This window comes from Oncorhynchus kisutch, linkage group LG5 (genome assembly GCF_002021735.2).
Source record: "Oncorhynchus kisutch isolate 150728-3 linkage group LG5, Okis_V2, whole genome shotgun sequence".
NCBI lineage: Eukaryota > Metazoa > Chordata > Actinopteri > Salmoniformes > Salmonidae > Oncorhynchus > Oncorhynchus kisutch.
The window spans coordinates 53,245,387-53,266,396 of NC_034178.2; the positions used below are offsets into that span (position 1 = coordinate 53,245,387).

Consider the following 21,010-nt stretch of genomic DNA (forward strand, 5'->3'; position numbering starts at 1 on the left):
CCCTCTATATCTGTCTGTTCCTCAGTTTGATCCCTGTGTCAGCATTAATGTTGTTCGGTTTCCTCTGTCCATAAGCTGTCTGTGTTTTGTTTCATGTCCGTTATTTATTAAATGTTTACTCTCTGTGCTTGCTTCTCATCTCCCAGCATCCTTACACTCTTCTTGGATTTCTCCAAACACAGCTACATTGTGCACATTCTGTTTACAAGTGATTAAACTCAGAGACCCAAGCTGTAGAACACTGTGTTGGAACACTTTACTAATGAGTCATGAGCTCTGGACTAAAGACAGAATAGATACAGTACACTGATCTCAAACCCCCTCTCTCTCTCATAATAAGTCATAATTAGCCCAAAATGTATGAAACAATATAATATTGTTTGTCTTTGTGGTTCTACTAACAAAATCGATATTGACTGCTACAGTAAAGAATACATACAGATGTCTCAAAGTAAATGTCTCATTGGACCTATTCAAAACAGTATGTCAACTGAATGTGAACTATTGTTTCTCAGTAACAGTAGGCCTAACTGTTGTACCATGAATAATTTCCGCAGCAACCCCTGGTGCGTCTGAGAGGTGGGGCCAACACAGGAGACGGGCGAGTGGAGGTGCTGAAGAACGGCGAATGGGGCACCGTCTGTGATGACAGCTGGAACCTAAAGGCAGCGTCCGTGGTGTGTCGAGAACTGGGCTTCGGGAGTGCAAAGGAGGCCCTCGCTGGAGGCAGGCTGGGACAAGGTAGGTCTTCTCTCTCTGTGCTTGCCAGGTAAATGCCTTCTACATGCCAACCAAGTAATGGAATATGGAATAATTGATTCATAGTCATCCGGTAAGTCTCAGACCAACCACCTCAGACAGCTCTGAGGTGGTTGATGTTGGTGGGATTTGGAGGATGATGGAGGCAACAGGGAAAAGAGCCTCAGATGCACAAAGTCCCTTCCACCAGGTGGCTGATGAGATATGTTGGCACGACTGCCATATTGCATCTCCACCCCAAAGCCCTTGTTTGGAAGTGTACTTCGCCAGACTGCCAGGAACCTTGCCCTCTATCCAGACCAAGGTGGCGAGACATGGTAGTGATGACACCATAAGCCTCTTTGATCTCTGCACCAGACAGGATGCTCTTGCCAGCATACTTGGGGTCCAACAAGACTGCAGTTTCCTCTGCTTGGACCAACAGTGAAGTGGGCAGGGCAGTACATATTTATTTTCTTACATCTGCAAGCAGAGTCTGAACATTAGACAGAATGTTTGTCTCTCTCAATCTCTGCAATGGCTACTGCTATAGGTTTCAGGAGTTTCTGGCTGCTTACCACTCTCTCCCAAAATATATCATCCAGGAGGATCCTCTTGATGGGGCTGTCCATATCGGCAGACTGTGATATGGCCATTTGTTGAGAGACTCCTTCCTCTCCAAGAGACTGTCAAACATGATGACAACACCACCCCAACGGGTGTTGCTGGGCAGCTTCAATGTGGTGCTCTTATTCTTCTCACTTTGCTTGGTTAGGTAGATTGCTGCAATAACTTGAGGACCCTTCACATACATAACCATTTCCTTGGCTCTCATGTAGAGTGTATCCATTGTTTTCAGTGCCATGATGTCATTGAGGAGCAGATTCAATGCATGAGCAGCACAGCCAATGGGTGTGATGTGAGGGTAGGACTCCTCCACTTTAGACCAATCAGACTTCATGTTCGCAGGATTTTCTGTCAACAGTGCAAATACCTTCTGTGGTCCAAGGTTATTGATGACTGCCTTCAGCTCATCTGCAATGTAGAGACCGGTGTGCCTGTTGTCCCTTGTGTCTGTGCTCTTGTAGAATACTGGTTAAGGGGTGGAGATGATGTAGTTAATTATTCCTTGCCCACGAACATTCAACCACCCATCAGAGATGATTGCAATACAGTCTGCTTTCTCTATGATTTGCTTGACCTTCACTTGAACTCGGTTGAACTCTGCATCCAGCAAATGAGTAGATAAAGCATGTCTGGTTGGAGGGGTGTATGCTGGGCGAAGAACATTCAGAAATCTCTTCCAATACACATTTCCTGTGAGCATCAGAGGTGAACCAGTTGCATACACAGCTCAAGCAAGACATTCATTAGCATTTCTCTGTCTATGTTCCTCCATTGAGTAAAACAAAACATTTTCACCTCGAATAGAAGTAGAGGGACTTTTGTCAGAGGTTGCTTGTTGTGAGCGCTGAGGGAACTTTATGCACTTGGCCAGATGATTCTACATCTTTGTTGCATTCTTCACATATGATTTGGCACAGTATTTGCAAATGTACACAGCTTTTCCTTCTACATTAGCTGCAGTGAAATGTCTCCACACATCAGATAGTGCCCATGGCATTTTCCTGTAAAGATTAGAAAATAATTGTATAAAACAATACAATTCCATGTACGGATAAATAGTTAAGCAGTTAGATTAAAACAACTCCTTTGTAAGATAAATGTTTTAAAATGAAACATGTATGGAAACAGGTGAATTAACACTCTTCAGTTAGCAGGCTCAAGAAAGCTAAACCCCACATGGTAGCAAAAACTAACTAGCAGAAATTGTTAACAAGTTCAAAATGATTTAAACACACTTTGCTGTAGGCTACTATTTACTAGTTAACAAATAATCTTGTATGTCATATAAAATATATTCACCCCACCCAGTATTGTAATCAAAACTTACCAGAAAGCATGTCGACCTTGGCTCATACAGTGTAGTAGTGTGGGCTCAAAAGCATCTCATTAGTGTGCAAGATCTTGATAATCAGCTGTACATGTGATGGAAGAGTGCACTGCACATGTGATGGAAGAATGTACTGTGCATGCAGAGGGTTGCAATTCCATTGAATTGGGGATAGTTTAACCAAAATATGCCACAAGACCTATAATTGCCTTATGTGTATCCCACAAAAAAGGTTAATTGTTATAAGCTAACTTTTTTTGATGAATTTAAGCAAAATTCCCCAAATTCCTGGGCTTAACTTCCCATGGAAAATTTCAGGAAAAAGCCCGGAAATATTCAAGGAAAGATTCCGACCTTTTGCAACCCTAGTTAAGATACAGAAATAAACTGCATTTTACACCTGCATTTTTAGCTGAAAGTAATTAATGTTAACAATATCAAGTAGGGATATCATGTAATTTCTTTGGAGTCCAGAGCATGCAGAATCATAAGGCCAACTGGGTAGCCCTTTTCTTCCTCACAAATAGTGTAATTCATTTGCCAGAATATGTAACATCTTGATCCCATAATATTGAAGGCAATGCGATGTTACAGCTACAGTATCTTTAGACATACAGCCAGTAGTCACCCAAAATATGAAATTGATCAATCAAATTATTCTGGCAAAGATGCCTCCATAGTAGTTTTCTAAACTGTATTCTTTGTGAATAATATAAATGTAGGCCTAATGTGTTTTTGTTAGGCAAAACCGGAGAAAAGGAAGCAAGTGTTTTCTGGTCACTAATCTGGATATGCGCCCCTTTTGCACACCAATGCTGATGACCAGTCATTGGTCAATAATCAAGACCCGTAACACATTTTGGAAGGCATATTTCGGTTTAAATCATTCAGTGTGCAATTGAGTAGGTATCCCCTTTCCCTTCCCTTTCCCATGCTGCGGCTACTCTCTCTGGCTGTGCGGAGAGTAATCCATGGAGACTCTGTGCCACAAAATGAGTGACAAAACATTACAAAACCTGGCCAGATAATGTCTAAGTCCATAGTCTTGAGGCTCCAAGTCTCAAGATATTTGATTTAATATCAAGTGGAGTCTCAAGTCATCAAATTTGTCAAGTCATGTGACTCGAGTCCACACCTCTGGAGTGGATGTTCCCAAGAGCCCTACTTGAATGGGTCAGAGTTGTCCTAAAAGTGTGATTGTACCCCTGTTACACATCATTGCCATGCATTTAAACATAGTTGGCTGGTTTCCCAGATACAGATTAAGCCTAGTCCTGAACTAAAAAGCTCTTTCAATGGAGAATCTCCATTCTGTCTGTCTCCTGGGGTATTGAAAGCATAGAGATGCATATTTAATTCTATGATTGAGAGAGTGGGATGGAGCTGACTCCAGGTGTGTCTTCTCTCCTCTGTAGGAATGGGCCCAGTCCATATGAATGAGGTGGAGTGCTCTGGCTTTGAGAAGTCCCTCACAGAGTGTTACTTCAACAGAGATGCCCTGGGCTGCAGTCACGAGGAGGATGCTGCGGTTAGATGTAATGTTCCTGCCATGGGCTTCCAGAACAAAGTGAGTGGCCTAGTAAATGCCCACCGCTCATTGGTATTACTCATATAGTACTTGTGTATTACTCATATATAACTAGTATATAAGTCTATTGCCAAATGAAAATGAACAAATACACTAAACATTTGTTTGTCATCTGTGGATGTGCAAAGTTTAGTTGTTGCGATTCCATCATTGATGCCAACTACAAATTTTAGCCAAACTATTTTCATAGTAGAAGAAATGCTTCTAAAAATACTTTAGATAAAGCATTTCACAGCCAAAGAGAGAATTTATGACAAATAGTTTCTGTTTTCTCAGTAATTCAGAATACTCAACAAAGATGATGGAATATGCTACCTCTTTGAATCAAGTGTCTTTTTTGGCTCATAATAAACATCCCATCTGTGGCCTAGCAGGTGATTGAGTGCAGTTTTATTTTTACTGGTGTCCGCGGAGGTACTGCAGGGGGTCCGCAAATGTATTATTGTAATATTTTTGATATATTGTAATATATTGCTAGCTGCAACAGAATACCACCGTGGATAGCATTTTTATGTCTCTGCATCCAATAAAAAGGAAGTTCACAAGACTGGACGTCTAAAGGAAGAGTTAGCATGGTAGCTGTTCTTGTTCATCCGACTCTGGGGAAGTAGATAAATGGCTTCATTGACAAAATCTCAAACGATACGTTTAATATGGAGGAAGTTACAGTAATTGGAGCTAATTACAGATTTTTTTCTGTATAGAAAACTCTTAGGCAGGCCGTCTAAGTGGTACATTTCTGGATGGAAAAACTGTTTCAGAGTCAACGTAAACAACTAAAACCAGATAGAAAGCATGCATAAAAGATAGTGAACTATATTTATTTTTAGATAATACCGTTTTTGAAAACGAATAATTAAATTAGAGCTAGACATTCAGGGAGAAAATCCCCTCCAAAAACGGGCATTCAGGGCACATGCCCATTGATTTTGCTATATTTGAGCAGAGGAACACAGCATTAGCCATGGCGAAATGCATATAATTGCAGGAAATTTGCTTTAAAACATGCAAAATTATCTCTCAGCTCCTTGCCAAACTGTGTAGAATTGCTAGATTCAAAACTGCAACAATTTATGGGTAAATGTGTAGAATTGCCGAAAATGTGCTTTACAACAGCAATATTTTCTCTATGCCGCCAAGATATCTTTCTAGCTAATAGACTGTTAGAGTTTACACTTCCTCTCTCAATGAACTGTGGGGAGGTCAAAATAATGAAACTGTCTACCAAGTCTATTCATTTTAAAATGTTGATTACTTCTACTTGCCATTATTATTCAGCTGATGATAAGGCAAAACCAGATTTTAAATTGTTTTGCTAACACATGATGAAGGCTCCTTTGTCGCTGGTTTGCCTGTACGGGAGTCCATGGGCTCGACCCCTGGTATAGTGTTCTAAGCCGCTGCCCCTAAAACACATAAGCATGGATTCCAATCCGGCCCACTGCTATCTCAGCACACTTTCTCCTCCTGTCTTTCCTCTCTATCTCTGGCATGTCCAATAAACCCAAAACATATGAGCAGAATGGGACTGCCTTTATAAACATAGAATCTCTCCTTTACTGTGTTGCAGCTGCGTCTGAGCGGTGGGCGGAACCCGTTTGAGGGGCGTGTGGAGGTGCTGGCGGAGAAGAATGACTCGCTGGTGTGGGGCACAGTGTGTAGTGATAGCTGGGGTACCATGGAGGCCACGGTCGTGTGCAGGCAGCTGGGCCTTGGGTTCGCCAGCAACGCCTTCCAGGTGCGTTTACACACATCAAACGCTCATCCCATTGGCTGGTCAGCCAGATGATCAAAAGCCTAACATTCTTTGACAAACGGTCAATTTCATCTCAGATTTTGTTTATGATTATTTCAAAATCCTGTACAGTAAAACTATTACCATTGTGTTTCCTGTTTCTGTGTAAGTATCGACAACATGTAATAATATCAAGGGTCAATTATACCTTTTGTGTGATTGGAACTCACAGATAAGTATAGGTTTTTACCCCAGTGTTATTTGTGTGGATGTTGGGGAAATAGTCAGGTCTAGCACTGGTGCTATTACTTCATAAAACTACCTAATTTGGTCCTACTGTGTTTCAAGTTGGCCTCAGTTATATACATCAGAGCCATGTAATCACCTCCAGTAAACTTCATATATCCATATGGGTCTGATATACTTAGCTGTAAACAGCTGGAGATGCTCACTAAAGGAAACTAGGAAAGTAAAAGGGGCTCTGACCTTAGAGTTTATAGTCTCCACACTGACAGAGGGGATGGAGTGAGGAGAGGCTACAGGTTAGCCTGGGTACCATAAACATTCACATGTACAGGCCTGTGGCGTATGTGGACAGTATACACTTGGTGGTGGGGAGTCTGCTCCCGCTCTTTGAAGTTTCATTGGCCCACCACCATCAGCAATCCCTATATTGGTAAGATATACTTTTCTGCTGATGTACCAGACCTATTAGTGTTGTTATTTTGATTATTTGTGTTGTTTAAAGGATTATACAAGAGCTATCTTTAGTCCCACAGTGTGCGATACACCACCTCTATGTGCATTCTTTATAAAAAAATGGGGGGGGGGGGGGTTTGAACGAGTCTACTGTTTGGTCATCATTAAATCATTTGTAGTGTATTAACATGCTGAATGCCACTGGCAGTGGTGCTAAAAGCCTGGAAAGTATTTATGAATCATGGAAGAACTGGGTTAATGGGAGGGAGAGTTTAATGAGTGGAAATTGGACTGGGCTGATAGAGCTCAGAGTAATTGTGTGATTAAGTGCGACTTCGATTATTGTGTACTAATCCGCCTCTTAATGGCAGTCTACATAACATTTCCATGATGTGTTTGGGGATGCTTTAAATGTACTAGAAAGCACACACACATGTGCACAGACACACAGACAGACAAACACACAGAAAGACACACTTATTTGTTACTTGTATTTCTCCTGTGTTTTTGTTCACCTTATGTTATTTGTAGTGCTACATTGATATTGAAAACTCCATTGTTGGGTTTGGAGCTTGCAAGAAAGGCATTTCACTGTACTTGTGCAGGTGACATTAAAACTAAAAACTTTCCTGCAGAGATCCAGTAATGTTATGTTAACAGAGGTTAATCTGTTACAAAAGCCTGGTGGAGAGTAGAGCAGAGACGGAAGCAGCAGAGCCTGTCCCGTGGAGAGTAGAGCAGAGACGGAAGCAGCAGAGCCTGTCCCAGATGGTGGAGCAGCAGCAGCAGATTAGAGAACAGTCCATCATCAAACACACACAGCGTCCTGGCAGCCTGCTCAGGTTCCCCTTTCCTGACTTACTGCTCCTCTGGTTCCTCTTTCCTGACTTACTGCTCCTCTGGTTCCTCTTTCCTGACTTACTGCTCCTCTGGTTCCTCTTTCCTGACTTACTGCTCCTCTGGTTCCTCTTTCCTGACATACTGTTCCTCTGGTTCCTCTTTCCTGACTTACTGCTCCTCTGGTTCTTCTTTCCTGACTTACTGCTCTGGTGCTTCTTTCCTGACTTACTGCTCTGGTGCTTCTTTCCTGACTTACTGCTCAGCGCTCTAAGGCAGCATCCCAAATGGCACCCTATTCCCTATATAATGTCCTATGGGCCCTGGTCAAAAGTAGTGGACTATAAAGGGAATAGGGTGCTATTTGCGACGCAAACTAAGTGTTTCTGAAGGCAGCCGAACAGATGGAAAATATGACACCAAAGTCTAAAACTCCATTCCATAGAACCCCCCCTGCATCCCCCCAAACCACCCTCCCCATCCCACCCACCCACCCCTACTCCTTTTCTATTGGAGATACCACGAAGAATGAGTTTTTATCCTCTTGGCTTTGGGATTCGATATAGATGCATACAGATGATACAGTATTAAGAGGCTGATTCAGATCCATGAGGACAGATGTAATACATTACTCACTCATTGTGACTCACCCACTCTCTTTCTTTCTTTCTCTCTCTCTTTAAATATGGTTGAGTTTTACAGCAAAATACATTACATAGCAACATTTAATTTAAGATGTAGAGACTGTTTCTTTAAGATTCTTGCGACTTGCTTTATAAAGCCTCATCATCAGAAACATGAAATCTAGAAAACATCCACCAGAGAAAAAGAGGCCTAACCCATATGCTATTCACTTCCTCAATTACATATTGTCTATCTTCTCAAGGAATTTTGGACAACAACTATCAGAATGGGTTCTACTAGGCAGATGTTCCCATATCTCAACAATAGCAAAATTGGGGTTAAGTGCCTTGCTCAAGGGCACATTCACAGATTTTTGCACCTTGTCGGCTTGAGTATTGAAATCAAACTTTATTTGTCACATGCGCCGAATACAATAAGTGTAGACCTTACCATGAAATGCTTACTTACAAGCCCATAACCAACAGTGCAGTTCAAGAAGAGTTAAGAAAATATTTACCAAATAAACTAAAGTAAAAAATTATAAAAAGTAACACAATAACAAGGCTATATACAGGGGGTACCGGTACCGAGTCAGTGTGCAGGGGTACAGATTAGTTGAGGTAATTTGTACATGTAGGTAGGGGTGAAGTGACTATGCATAGATGTCACTGTTGTCGTCAGCAAACTTAAATGATGGTGTTGGAGTCGTGTTTGGGCCCGCAGTCGTGGTTGAACAGGAAGTACAGGAGGGGACAAAGTACACACCCTTGAGGGGACCCAGTGTTGAGGATGAGCGTGGCAAACGTGTTGTTGTCTACACTTACCACCTGGGGGCAGCCTGTCAGGAAGTCCAGGATCTAGTTGCAGAGGGAGGTGTTTAGTCCCAGGGTCCTTAGCTTAGTGATGAGCTTCATGGGCACTATGGTGTTGAACACTGAGCTGTGGTCAATGAAAAGCATTCTCACATAGGTGTTCCTTTTGTCCAGGTGGAAAGGGCAGTGTGGAGTGTGATTTGAGATTGTGTCATCAGTAGATCTGTCGGGGCGGTGAGCAAATTGGAGTGGGTCTAGGGTATCTGGGAGGATGCTGTTGATGCCATGACCAGCCTTTCAAAGCACTTATCCATCTGGGCCCGCGGCTTTGTGTATGTTGATCTGTTTAAAGGTCTGGCTCATATCGGCTCCTGAGAGCATTATCACACAGTCAACAGCTGGTGCTCTCGCGCATGCTTCAATGTTGCCTGCCTCGAAGCGAGCATGAAAGGCATTTCGCTCGTCTGGTAGGCTTGCATCACTCGGCAGCTCACGTCTGGGTTTTCCTTTGCAGTATGTAATAGTTTTCAAGCCCTGCCACATCTTTCGAGTGTCAGAGCTGGTGTAGTAGCATTCAATCTTAATCCTGTATTGACGCTTTGCTTGTTTGATGGTTCGTCTGAGGGCATAGGGGGATTTCTTATAGGCGTCCGGATTAGTGTCCCGCTCCTTGAAAGCAGCAGCTCTAGCTTTTAGCTCGAATGCAGATGTTGCCTGTAATCCATGGCTTCTGGTTGGGAAATGTACATACAGTCACTGTGGGGACGACGTCGTCGATGCACTTATTGATTAAGACGATGACTGAGGTGGTATACTCCTCAATGCCATTGGATGAATCGCAGAACATATTAGAGTCTGTGCTAGCATAACAGTCCTGTAGCGTAGCATCCGCTATTTAGTTTTAGCTTGAAAGCAGGAATCAGGAGGATAGAATTATGGTCAGATTTGCCAAATGGATGGTGGGGGAGAGCTTTGTATGTATCTCTGTGTGTGGAGTAAAGGTGGTGTAGAGGTTTTTTTCCTCTGGTTGCTCATGTGACATCCTGGTAAAATTTGGTAAAACTGATTTAAGTTTGCCTGCATTAAAGTCCCCGGCCATTAGGAGCGCCACTTCTGGGTGACATTTTCTTGTTTGCTTATGGCCTTATAGAGTTGGTTGAGTGTGGTCTTAGTGCCAGCATCTTTCTGTGGTGGTAAATAGATGGCTACAAAAAATTGTAGATAGTGTGGTCTACAGCTTATCATAAGGTACTCTACCTCAGGTGAGCAATACTTCGAGACTTCTTTAATATTAGACATTACGCACCAGCTGTTATTGACAAAAAGACACACACCCCCACCCCTCGTCTTACCAGACGTAGCTTCTCTGTTCTGCCGGTGCATGGAAAATTCCCGCCAGCTCTATATTATCCGTGTCGTCATTCAGCCACGACTCGGTTAAATATAAGATATTATAGTTCTTAATGTCCCGTTGGTAGGATAATCGCAATCGTAGGTCATTCATTTTATTTTCCAATGAATGCAAGTAGAATGGATGGCAGTGGGAGTTTACTTGCTCGCCTACGGATTCTCAGAAGGCAGCCTGATCTGTGTCCTGTTTTCCGCCGTCTTTTCTTCATGCAAATGACGGGGATCTGGGCCTGTTCCTGGGAGAGCAGTATATCCTTCTCGTCAGACTAGTTCAAGGAAAAATCTTTTTCTAGATAGTGGTGATGTTCTTATGTCCAAAAGTTATTTTCTGTCATAAGACGGTAGCAGCAACATTATGTATAAAATACACTGCTCAAAAAAATAAAGGGAACACTAAGATAACACATCTTAGATCTGAATGAAATATTCTTATTAAATACTTTTTTCTTTACATAGTTGAATGTACATAGTTGAACATTTATCAACCCATGGAGGTCTGGATTTGGAGTCACACTCAAAATTAAAGTGGAAAACCACACTACAGGCTGATCCAAATTTGATGTAATGTCCTTAAAACAAGTCAAAATGAGGCTCAGTAGTGTGTGTGGCCTCCACGTGCCTGTATGACCTCCCTACAACACCTGGGCATGCTCCTGATGAGGTGGCGGATGGTCTCCTGAGGGATCTCCTCCCAGACCTGGACTAAAGCATCCGCCCAACTCCTGGACAGTCTGTGGTGCAACGTGGCGTTGGTGGATGGAGCGAGACATGATGTCCCAGATGTGATCAATTGGATTCAGGTCTGGGGAACGGGCGGGCCAGTCCATAGCATCAATGCCTTCCTCTTGCAGGAACTGCTGACACACTCCAGCCACATGAGGTCTAGCATTGTCTTGCATTAGGAGGAACCCAGGGACAACCGCACCAGCATTTAGTCTCACAAGGGGTCTGAGGATCTCATCTCGGTACCTAATGGCAGTCAGGCTACCTCTGGCGAGCACATGGAGGGCTGTGCGGCCCCCCAAAGAAATGCCACCCCACACCATGACTGACCCACCGCCAAACCGGTCATGCTGGAGGATGTTGCAGGCAGCAGAACGTTCTCCATGGCGTCTCCAGACTCTGTCACATCTGTCACGTGCTCAGTGTGAACCTGCTTTCATCTGTGAAGAGCACAGGGCGTCAGTGGCACGGCTGTAAGCACAACCCCCACCTGTGGCGTCAGGCCCTCATACCACCCTCATGGAGTCTGTTTCTGACCGTTTGAGCAGACACATGCACATTTGTGGCCTGTTGGAGGTCATTTTGCAGGGCTCTGGCAGTGCTCCTCCTGCTCCTCCTTGCACAAAGGCGGAGGTAGCGGTCCTGCTGCTGGGTTGTTGCCCTCCTATGGCCTCCTCCACTTCCCCTGATGTACTGGCCTGTCTCCTGGTAGCGCCTCCATGCTCTGGACACTACGCTGACAGACACAGCAAACCTTCTTGCCACAGCTCGCATTAATGTCCCATCCTGGATGAGCTGCACTACCTGAGCCACTTGTGTGGGTTGTAGACTCCGTCTCATGCTACCACTAGAGTGAAAGCACCGCCAGCATTCAAAAGTGACCAAAACATCAGCCAGGAAGTATAGGAACTGAGAAGTGGTCTGTGGTCACCACCTGCAGAACCACTCCTTTATTGGGGGTGTCTTGCTAATTGCCTATAATTTCCACCTGTTGTCTATTCCATTTGCACAACAGCATGTGAAATTTATTGTCAATCAGTGTTGCTTCCTAAGTGGACAGTTTGATTTCACAGAAGTGTGATTGACTTGGAGTTACATTGTGTTGTTTAAGTGTTCCCTTTATTTTTTTGAGCAGTGTATATAATGTGTATAAAATAATTGAAAAAGTAAGTTACAAACAACACAAAAAAACTAACAAAATAGCACAATTGGTTAGGGGCATGTAAAACGTCAGACATCCTCTTCTGCCCCATCTTAACCAGCGACCATTAGGATACTGCGCTCAAACCGCTAGGCTACCTACTGCCCTATAGCTATGCAGGTCCATGACTTGAAGGGATGGAAATGTAGATAGGGAAACCTCTTGTTGTAAAATGACTAACAGTTTTCCCTCTTGAGTTTAGAGAATGGAAGCTGGGCCTATGTTTGATGAGTTTGCCTGTGTGGTGTTATTTCTCCCTACTAGGAGACGTGGTACTGGCCGGGAGACGTGAGGGCTGATGATGTGGTGATGAGCGGGGTCAGGTGCTCAGGAACGGAGATGACCTTGGCCCAATGCCTCCATCACGGGAAACACCTCCACTGCCCTCGAGGGGGAGGGCGCTTCGCTGCTGGAGTATCCTGCTCCGAGTGTAAGTCACTGATGATAACTACTGTCTGTAATTAAGGTCTAGGTACCAATTCAATCAGATCAAGAGTTAACCGGCGATGGCAGACACCCGCATAGCGGATGTTTTGGCGGTGTCTGAGGTAGGACCGCATTGGAGCCGTAAAATTGGTGAGAAGTTGCTCTTGTGATCATTGTCACGAAGCCACACCCGGCCCACTCGCGTTAGAAGTTCAAAACAAGAAAGTGTAGGCTATATAGAAATAATGATGCTAAAATTTAAAATCATTAAACAAAATAATGAGAGTTTCTATCAGCCTAATCAAGGTGTAGATTACATCTCACATTCCAGTGTCCAACTTGTAAACAAGGCTGCATGGGATTTCTGTTAATGCAACTCCATGCAGCAAATGGCAATGTCCACTTTTGGTATAATGCCAGGAGCCACTTATGGATTTGGCAGTTTTACCTCCGACACGTCAAAACAACCGCTATGCGGATGTCGACCAAAGCAGATCTGATTGAATAGAGCCCTAAGACCCTGAAAACTCTTGACCAACCCTCAACCCAAAAACTCAAGGCACCACTGCAGGCACACAACACATACAACCTCTGCAATAGTTAGATGATTAGTAATGATGAACAATCAAATCACCATTCCACATCACTGTGTCGTGCCTAAGAACAGCCCTTAGCCGTGGTATATACCACACTCCCTCAGGCCTTATTGCTTAAATATATTCCACTCATTATCTGAATTTCATTGATACACTAAGCTGATGAATTTCAAGCAGAGATAGGCAATAGTGTATCAGTTGACTTGTCACGTAGAAAAGGTGATCTTGTACAATGTTGCACGGGGCAGAATGGCATACAACACTGTGCTACGTTTTTACACTAGCCAACAACTTGACAATATCCCTATTTCTGATGATTTATCCTAATGAAACCTTAAGACTGACATGTTTCTCAACATGCTCACAACCTGACATTGGATACAAATGTGTATCTTGTATCTTTTGCTATTAGATTAAATGGTAGTTAAATTTGTTTTATTTTTCATGAATTACTCCAGGGTGAAAGATGGGTGAAACCCCAATGAATGAACAATGAAATGTTCTTAAAGATAAGGGAATTACAAGTGTTGTCAGTTATATACCACTTACATCTGAACAATGTACCAAAGTGATTGAAAATTAAAATAAACTAAACGACCTCTCCCGCCCTGGCATGCAGCGGCCCCAGACTTGGTTCTCAACGCTCAGGTGGTGGAACACACCACATACCTGGAGGACCGGCCAATGTACATACTGCAGTGTGCCAACGAGGAGCACTGTCTGTCCAGCAGCGCTGCCACCGCCACACCCTCCTCCTACCGTCGCCTGATGCGCTTCTCCTCCCAAATCCACAACAACGGACAGTCCGACTTCCGCCCCAGGGCTGCACACAACTCCTGGGTCTGGCACGACTGCCACAGGTAAAGTGGAGGATGAATTCTTTGGTCCTTCAGTTTAGCAATTTAGTTAAGTAGTGGAAGCTATGATAAAGGTGGCTGGACAATAGCATGCAAACAAGCATCGTGAGCAGGAACTCTTTGTGAGTGTTACATGAGTTGAGAACAATCACAGTGCTGGAATAAAAGTCCTCTGGAGGATGTCATTTTCGCAGTCTTATGAGATCATACATTTGTGGTCATCTTGAGGCAGTGCCTGCTGTGGTTGTACAGAGGCTCGTTATGATGATGAGGGTGGTGGTGATGAACATGATTGACTGTCTATCTCCCGGTCCAGACACTACCACAGCATGGAGGTGTTCACCCACTATGACCTGCTGAGCCTCAATGGCACCAAGGTAGCAGAGGGACACAAGGCCAGTTTCTGTCTGGAGGACACCCAATGTGAAGAGGGTAAAGAGCTTTAATGTGAAAGGGGTAAAAAGGCTTTGTGTAAAACAAGTGATTCATATCGTGACAAACCTCGAATACTTTCCTGATTCTCTGCTCTAACACTCTTCACTGTTGCCTCCGACCTACAATAAGACTTCACTGTTGTCTCCGGAGATAACAGTGAAGTGTGTTACTGTAGGTCGGAGACAAGTGTGAAGAGCGTTAGATCGGAGACAACAGTGAAGAGTGTTACTGTAGGTCAATCTAACGCTATTCACTGTTCTCTCTGGCCGGGCAGGTACTGAGAAGAGGTACGAGTGTGCTAACTTCGGACAGCAGGGCATCACTGTTGGCTGCTGGGATACGTACAGACACGACATCGACTGTCAGTGGATAGATGTGACAGACGTCGTGCCAGGAGACTACATCTTACAGGTGAGAATCTTAATAGAATTTTTATTATTTAAAAACTTTTGTTTCCCCCCCATACACCCCAGTTTTAATTTAAAATAACAATTATATTACAATAGGCATGTGATTCTATACATCCAAATATGAAATAGGAGCAAGGTGCTTGTCTTACATGAGAATCTTATAATAAACTGGGAGTAGTTACAGTTCTTCTAATCACTTCTGGTTCCATGGGGATTACAGGAGTCAATTCATTTAAAAGGAATTCACATTTAATTATTCAGCTTGTCACTTTCCCAGCATTTTAATATTGTTACAATTTCACTAATAGTTGCTGCAAACACAGATGGCTATTTTGGTATTAGCAAGAGTATCTGGGTTATCTGATGACATCATAAATAAACTCAGCAAAAAAAGAAATGTCCCTTTTCCAGGACCCCATCTTTCAAAGATAATTCTTAAAAATCCAAATAACTTCACGCATCTTCATTGTAAAGGGTTTAAACACTGTTTCCGATGCTTGTTCAATGAACCACAAATAATTAATGAACATGCACCTGTGGAACGGTAGTTAAGACACTAACAGCTTAGGCAAATAAGGTGACATAAGGCAAATAAGATGGCGTAGCAGTGTAGACGTGTTTTGTTTGTCTTCTTGTGTACTTTTGTATATATTTCAATTTTGTTCCCCAATCTCTTTTCGATTTTTAATTCTAATATACCTTCCGGTAACCTGCCTCACCCAATGTGATACGGAATCGCTATTATTTTTTTACTTTCAAGAGCACATTCAAGAACCTCCAGAAGCTAACCAGCTAATTAGCTACAAGCTATTTAGTCATTGTTAGCCACTGCTAGCGTCTTTTACCTTCTGCACAGATACCAGCCCTGTTCTTAGCCTGGATATTACTCGTCAATCTACCAGTATCGGACTGTCTCTCAACAACAACGCCGGATTCCTGCCATAATCCCTGGGCCACTACTTCTAATCTTTACATCTAGCTTGCACCCTCCGTGGCACCCAGTACCGAAGCTATCCCTGAGGCCCACCTCCCGGCCTACTCAGCTGTTCACCCGAACCCCACTCATACACGGCTAGAGCCCAATAGTCCACTGGATCCTTGCTGTAAACTCTGGACCATGGCACCGGATCACTGCTGCTACCGATTGGCTATAGTGGCTAACGCCACTGCCACGAAGCTAGCACCAGTTAGCCGTGAGCCAGCGTCTGGTCTGCCGACGAATACTCCATCCGCTGTGCCTCCAACCGGCCTCCGTCTGAGCAGACCCCCCTACCACCCCCGGGCTACTAACTTTAAACGCTGTGTCGCCCGCGTGCTAGCGGCTTCCCTGTTCCATCTACTGCTGCCTCCTGGACACTATGATCACTTGGCCACATAGCTGATGCCTGCTGGACTGTCCAGTAATCACGGTACTCCATTCTGTTTATTTATGTTTTATCTGTCAGCCCCAGCCTCGAACTCAGGCTGTGTGTGTAGTTAATCCGACCCTCTCTGCCTAGTCATCGCCATTTTACCTGCTGTTGTTGTGTTAGCTGACTAGCTGTCACCTGTTGTTTTAGCTAGCTCTCCCAATCAAGACCTGCGATTACTTTATGCCTTGCTGTATGTCTAGTTTACAATGGAGCCCCTAGTTCCACTCATTATACCTCTGATACCTCCTTTGTCCCACCTCCCACACATGCGGTGACCTCACCCATTATAACCAGCATGTCCAGAGATAGAACCTCTCTTATCATCACCCAGTGCCTGGGCTTAACGCCACTGTACCCGCACCCCACCATACCCCTGTCTGCACATTATGCCCTGAATATATTCTACCACGCCCATAAATCTGCTCCTTTTATTCCTTGTCCCCAACGCTCTAGGCGACCAGTTGATAGCCTTTAGCCACACCCTCATCCTACTCCTGTGGAGGTAAACCCAGGCACCCTCATTTGTTGACTTCAAGATAGAACTGCCTAAGGAGGAGGAGTTGCAATCTACTGCAGAGATAGCCTGCAAAGTTCTGTCATACTTTCCAGGTCTATGCCCAAACAGTTCGAACTTCTAATTTTAAAAATGAATCTCTCCAGAAATAAGTCAATCACTGTTGCCGCCTGCTACCGACCTCCCTCAGCTCCCAGCTGTGCCCTGGACACCATCTGTGAATTGATTGCCCCCCATATAGCTTCAGAGTTTGTTATGTTAGGTGACCTAAACTGGGATATGCTTAACACCCCGGCAGTCCTACAATCTAAGCTAGATGCCCTCAATCTCACACAAATCATCAAGGAACCCACCAGGTACAACCCTAAATCCGTAAACATGGGCACTCTAATAGACATTATCCTGACCAACTTGCCCTCCAAATACACCTCTGCTGTCTTCAATCAGGATCTCAGCGATCACTGCCTCATTGCCTGTATCCGCTACGGGTCCGCGGTCAAACGACCACCCCTCATCACTGTCAAACGCTCCCTAAAACACTTCTGCGAGCAGGCCTTTCTAATCGACCTGGCCCAGGTATCCTGGAAGGATATTGACCTCATCCTGTCAGTTGAGGATGCCTGGTCATTCTTTAAAAGTAACTTCCTCACTATCTTAGACAAGCATGCTCCGTTCAAAAAATGCAGAACTAAGAACAGATATAGCCCTTGGTTCACTCCAGACCTGACTGCCCTCGACCAGCACAACAACATTCTGTGGCGGACTGCAATAGCATCGAATAGTCCCCGCGATATGCAACTGTCCAGGGAAGTCAGGAACCAATACACGCAGTCAGTCAGGAAGGCCAAAGGCCAGCTTTTTCAAGCAGAAATTTGCATCCTGTAGCTCTAACTCCAAAACGTTGTGGGACACTGTAAAGTTCATGGAGAACAAGAGCACCTCCTCCCGCCATTGTCGCAACCCCTATTACTAGCTTGTTCAACCTCTCCTTCGTATCATCTGAGACCCCCAAGGATTAGAAAGCTGCCGCGGTCATCCCCCTCTTCAAAGGGAGACACACCCTGGACCCAAACTGTTACAGACCTATATCCATCCTGCCCTGCCTATCTAAGGTCTTCGAAAGCCAAGTCAACAAACAGATCACTGACCATCTCGAATCCCACCGTACCTTCTCCGCTGTGCAATCCGGTCTCCGAGCCGGTCACGAGTGCACCTCAGCCATGCTCAAGGTACTAATAACCGCCATCGATAAAAGACAGTACTGTGCAGCCATCTTCATCGACCTGGCCAAGGCTTTCGACTCTGTCAATCGCCATATTCTTATCGGCAGACTCAGTAGCCTCGGTTTTTCTAATGACTGCCTTGCCTGGTTCACTAACTACTTTGCAGACAGAGTTCAGTGTCCATTCTGTATATTCTGTATACTTCTGGCCCATTCTGTATATTCTGTATACTTCTGGCCCAAATGAGCTTCAATGCCATACAACACTCCTTCCGTGGCCTCCACCTGCTCTTAAACGCTAGTAAAACCAAATGCATGCTTTTCAAACGTTCTCTGCCTGCACCCGCATGCCCGACTAGCATCACCACCCTGGATGGTCGACTAGCATCACCACCATGGATGGTTCCGACCTAGAATATGTGGACATCTAAGTACCTAGGTGTCTGGCTAGACTGTAAACTCTCCTTTCAGACTCATATCAAACATCTCCAATCCAAAATCAAATCTAGAGTCGGCTTTCTATTTCGCAACAAAGCCTCCTTCACTCACGCCACCAAACTTACCCTAGTAAAACTGACTATCCTACCGATTCTCGACTTTGGCGATGTCATCTACAAAATAACTTCCAATACTCTACTCAGCAAACTGGATGCAGTTTATCACAGTGCCATCCGTTTTGTTACTAAAGCACCTTATACCACCCACCACTGCGACCTGTATGCTCTAGTCGGCTGGCCCTCGCTACATGTTCGTCGCCAGACCCAATGGCTCCAGGTCATCTACAAGTCTATGCTAGGTAAAGCTCCGTCTCAGTTCACTGGTCACGATGGCAACACCCACCCGTAGCACGTGCTCCAGCAGGTGTATCTCACTGATCATCCCTAAAGCCAAAACCTCATTTGGCCACCTTTCCTTCCAGTTCTCTGCTGCCTGCAACTGGAACGAATTGCAAAAATCTCTGAAGTTGGAGACTTTTATCTCCCTCACCAACTTTAAACATCTGCTATCTGAGCAGCTAACCGATCACTGCAGCTGTACATAGTCCATCGGTATATAGCCCACCCAATTTACCTACCTCATCCCCATACTGTTTTTATTTTATTTACCTTTCTGCTCTTTTGCACACCAGTATCTCTACCTGCACATGTTCATCTGATCATTTATCACTCGTGTTAATCTGCTAAATTGTAATTATCCACTGCTATGGCCTATTTATTGCCTACCTCCTCATGCCTTTTGCACACAATGTATATAGATTATTTTTTCTCTACTATGTTATTGAATTGTTTATTGTTTACTCCATGTGTAACTCTGTGTTGTCTGTTCACACTGCTTATGCTTTATCTTGGCCAGGTCGCAGTTGCAAATGAAATAAATAAAATTAAAAAAAGTTATGAAAACTCAAGACACTAAAAGAGGCCTTTCTACTGACTCTGAAAAACACCTAAATAAAGATGCCCAGGGTCCCTGCTCATCTGCGTGAACGTGCCTTGCTGCAAGGCATGCTGCAAGGATGCATGAGGACTGCAGATGTGGCTAGGGTAATAAATTGCAATGTCCGTACTGTGAGACGCCTAAGACAGAGCTACAGGGAGACAGGACAGACAGCTGATCATCCTCGCAGTGGCAGACCACGTGTAACAACACCTGCACAGGATCAGTACATCCGAACATCACACCTGCGGGACAGGTACAGCATGGCAACAACAACTGCCCGAGTTACACCAGGAACGCATAATCCCTCCATCAGTGCTCAGACTGTCCGCAATAGGCTGAGAGGCTGGACTGAGGGCTTGTAGGCCTGTTGTTAGGCAGGTCCTCACCAGACATCACCGGCAACAACATCGCCTATGGGCACAAACCCACCGTCGCTGGATCAGACAGGACTGGCAAAAAGTGCTCTTCACTGACGAGTCACGGTTTTGTCTCACAAGGGGTGATGGTTGGATTCGCGTTTATCGTCGAAGGAATGAGCGTTACACCGAGGCCTGTACTATGGAACGGGATCGATTTGGAGGTGGCGGGTCCGTCATGGTCTGGGACGTTGTGTCACAACATCATTGGACTGAGCTTGTCGTCATTGCAGGCAATCTCAACGCTGTGTGTTACAGGGAAGACATCCTCCTCCCTCCCTCAGGCACCCTTCCATGACAATGCCACCAGCCATACTGCTCATTCTGTGCGTAATTTCCTACAAGACAGGAATATCAGTGTTCTGCCATGGCCAACGAAGAGCCCGACTCTCAATCCCATTGAGCACGTCTGGGACCTGTTGGATCGGAGGGTGAGGGCTAGGGCCATGCCCCCCCAAAAAAACTGTCCAGGAACTTACAGGTGCCTTGCTGGATGAGTGGGGTATCTCACAGCAAAAACAGGAACAGGACACATTATTCCATTTCTGTTAGTCACGTCTGTGGAACCTGTTCAGTTTATGTCTCAGTTGTTGAATCTTATGTTCATACAAATATTTACACGTTACGTTTGCTGAAAAGAAACACTGACAGTGAGAGGACGTTTATTTTTTTGCTGAGTTTATGTTGTCTCTCCCCAGGTTGTAATCAACCCCAACTATGAGGTGGCAGAGTCCGACTACACCAACAACATTATGAAGTGCAGGTGTCGATACGATGGCCACCGGATATGGACGTACAACTGTCATATAGGTGAGAGACGATGACAACAGTGGCGATTACTGGCTACAACAGTATTGAATGCGATGGACACAATGAACTTTATGTTCAAGGAACTTTTTTCTATGGATAACAAATGACCACATTCCAAAGAAGCTTACATTCATTTAGTAAATAAATTGGTGAG

The 21,010-nt window shown here is 44.4% G+C and overlaps 1 protein-coding gene across 1 annotated transcript in view; it reads left to right on the forward strand.

The window, feature by feature from the left end:
* Positions 1–21,010, forward strand: part of LOC109891247 (lysyl oxidase homolog 2A-like) — a 74,568-nt gene that overhangs the window by 49,970 nt on the left and 3,588 nt on the right. The window contains exons 6-13 of the mRNA XM_020483642.2: positions 558–741; positions 4,108–4,259; positions 5,851–6,018; positions 12,586–12,751; positions 13,963–14,203; positions 14,517–14,632; positions 14,910–15,046; positions 20,745–20,856. Of these exons, the coding sequence (XP_020339231.1) occupies positions 558–741; positions 4,108–4,259; positions 5,851–6,018; positions 12,586–12,751; positions 13,963–14,203; positions 14,517–14,632; positions 14,910–15,046; positions 20,745–20,856 (1,276 nt within the window). The remainder of the gene's footprint in view (positions 1–557; positions 742–4,107; positions 4,260–5,850; positions 6,019–12,585; positions 12,752–13,962; positions 14,204–14,516; positions 14,633–14,909; positions 15,047–20,744; positions 20,857–21,010) is intronic.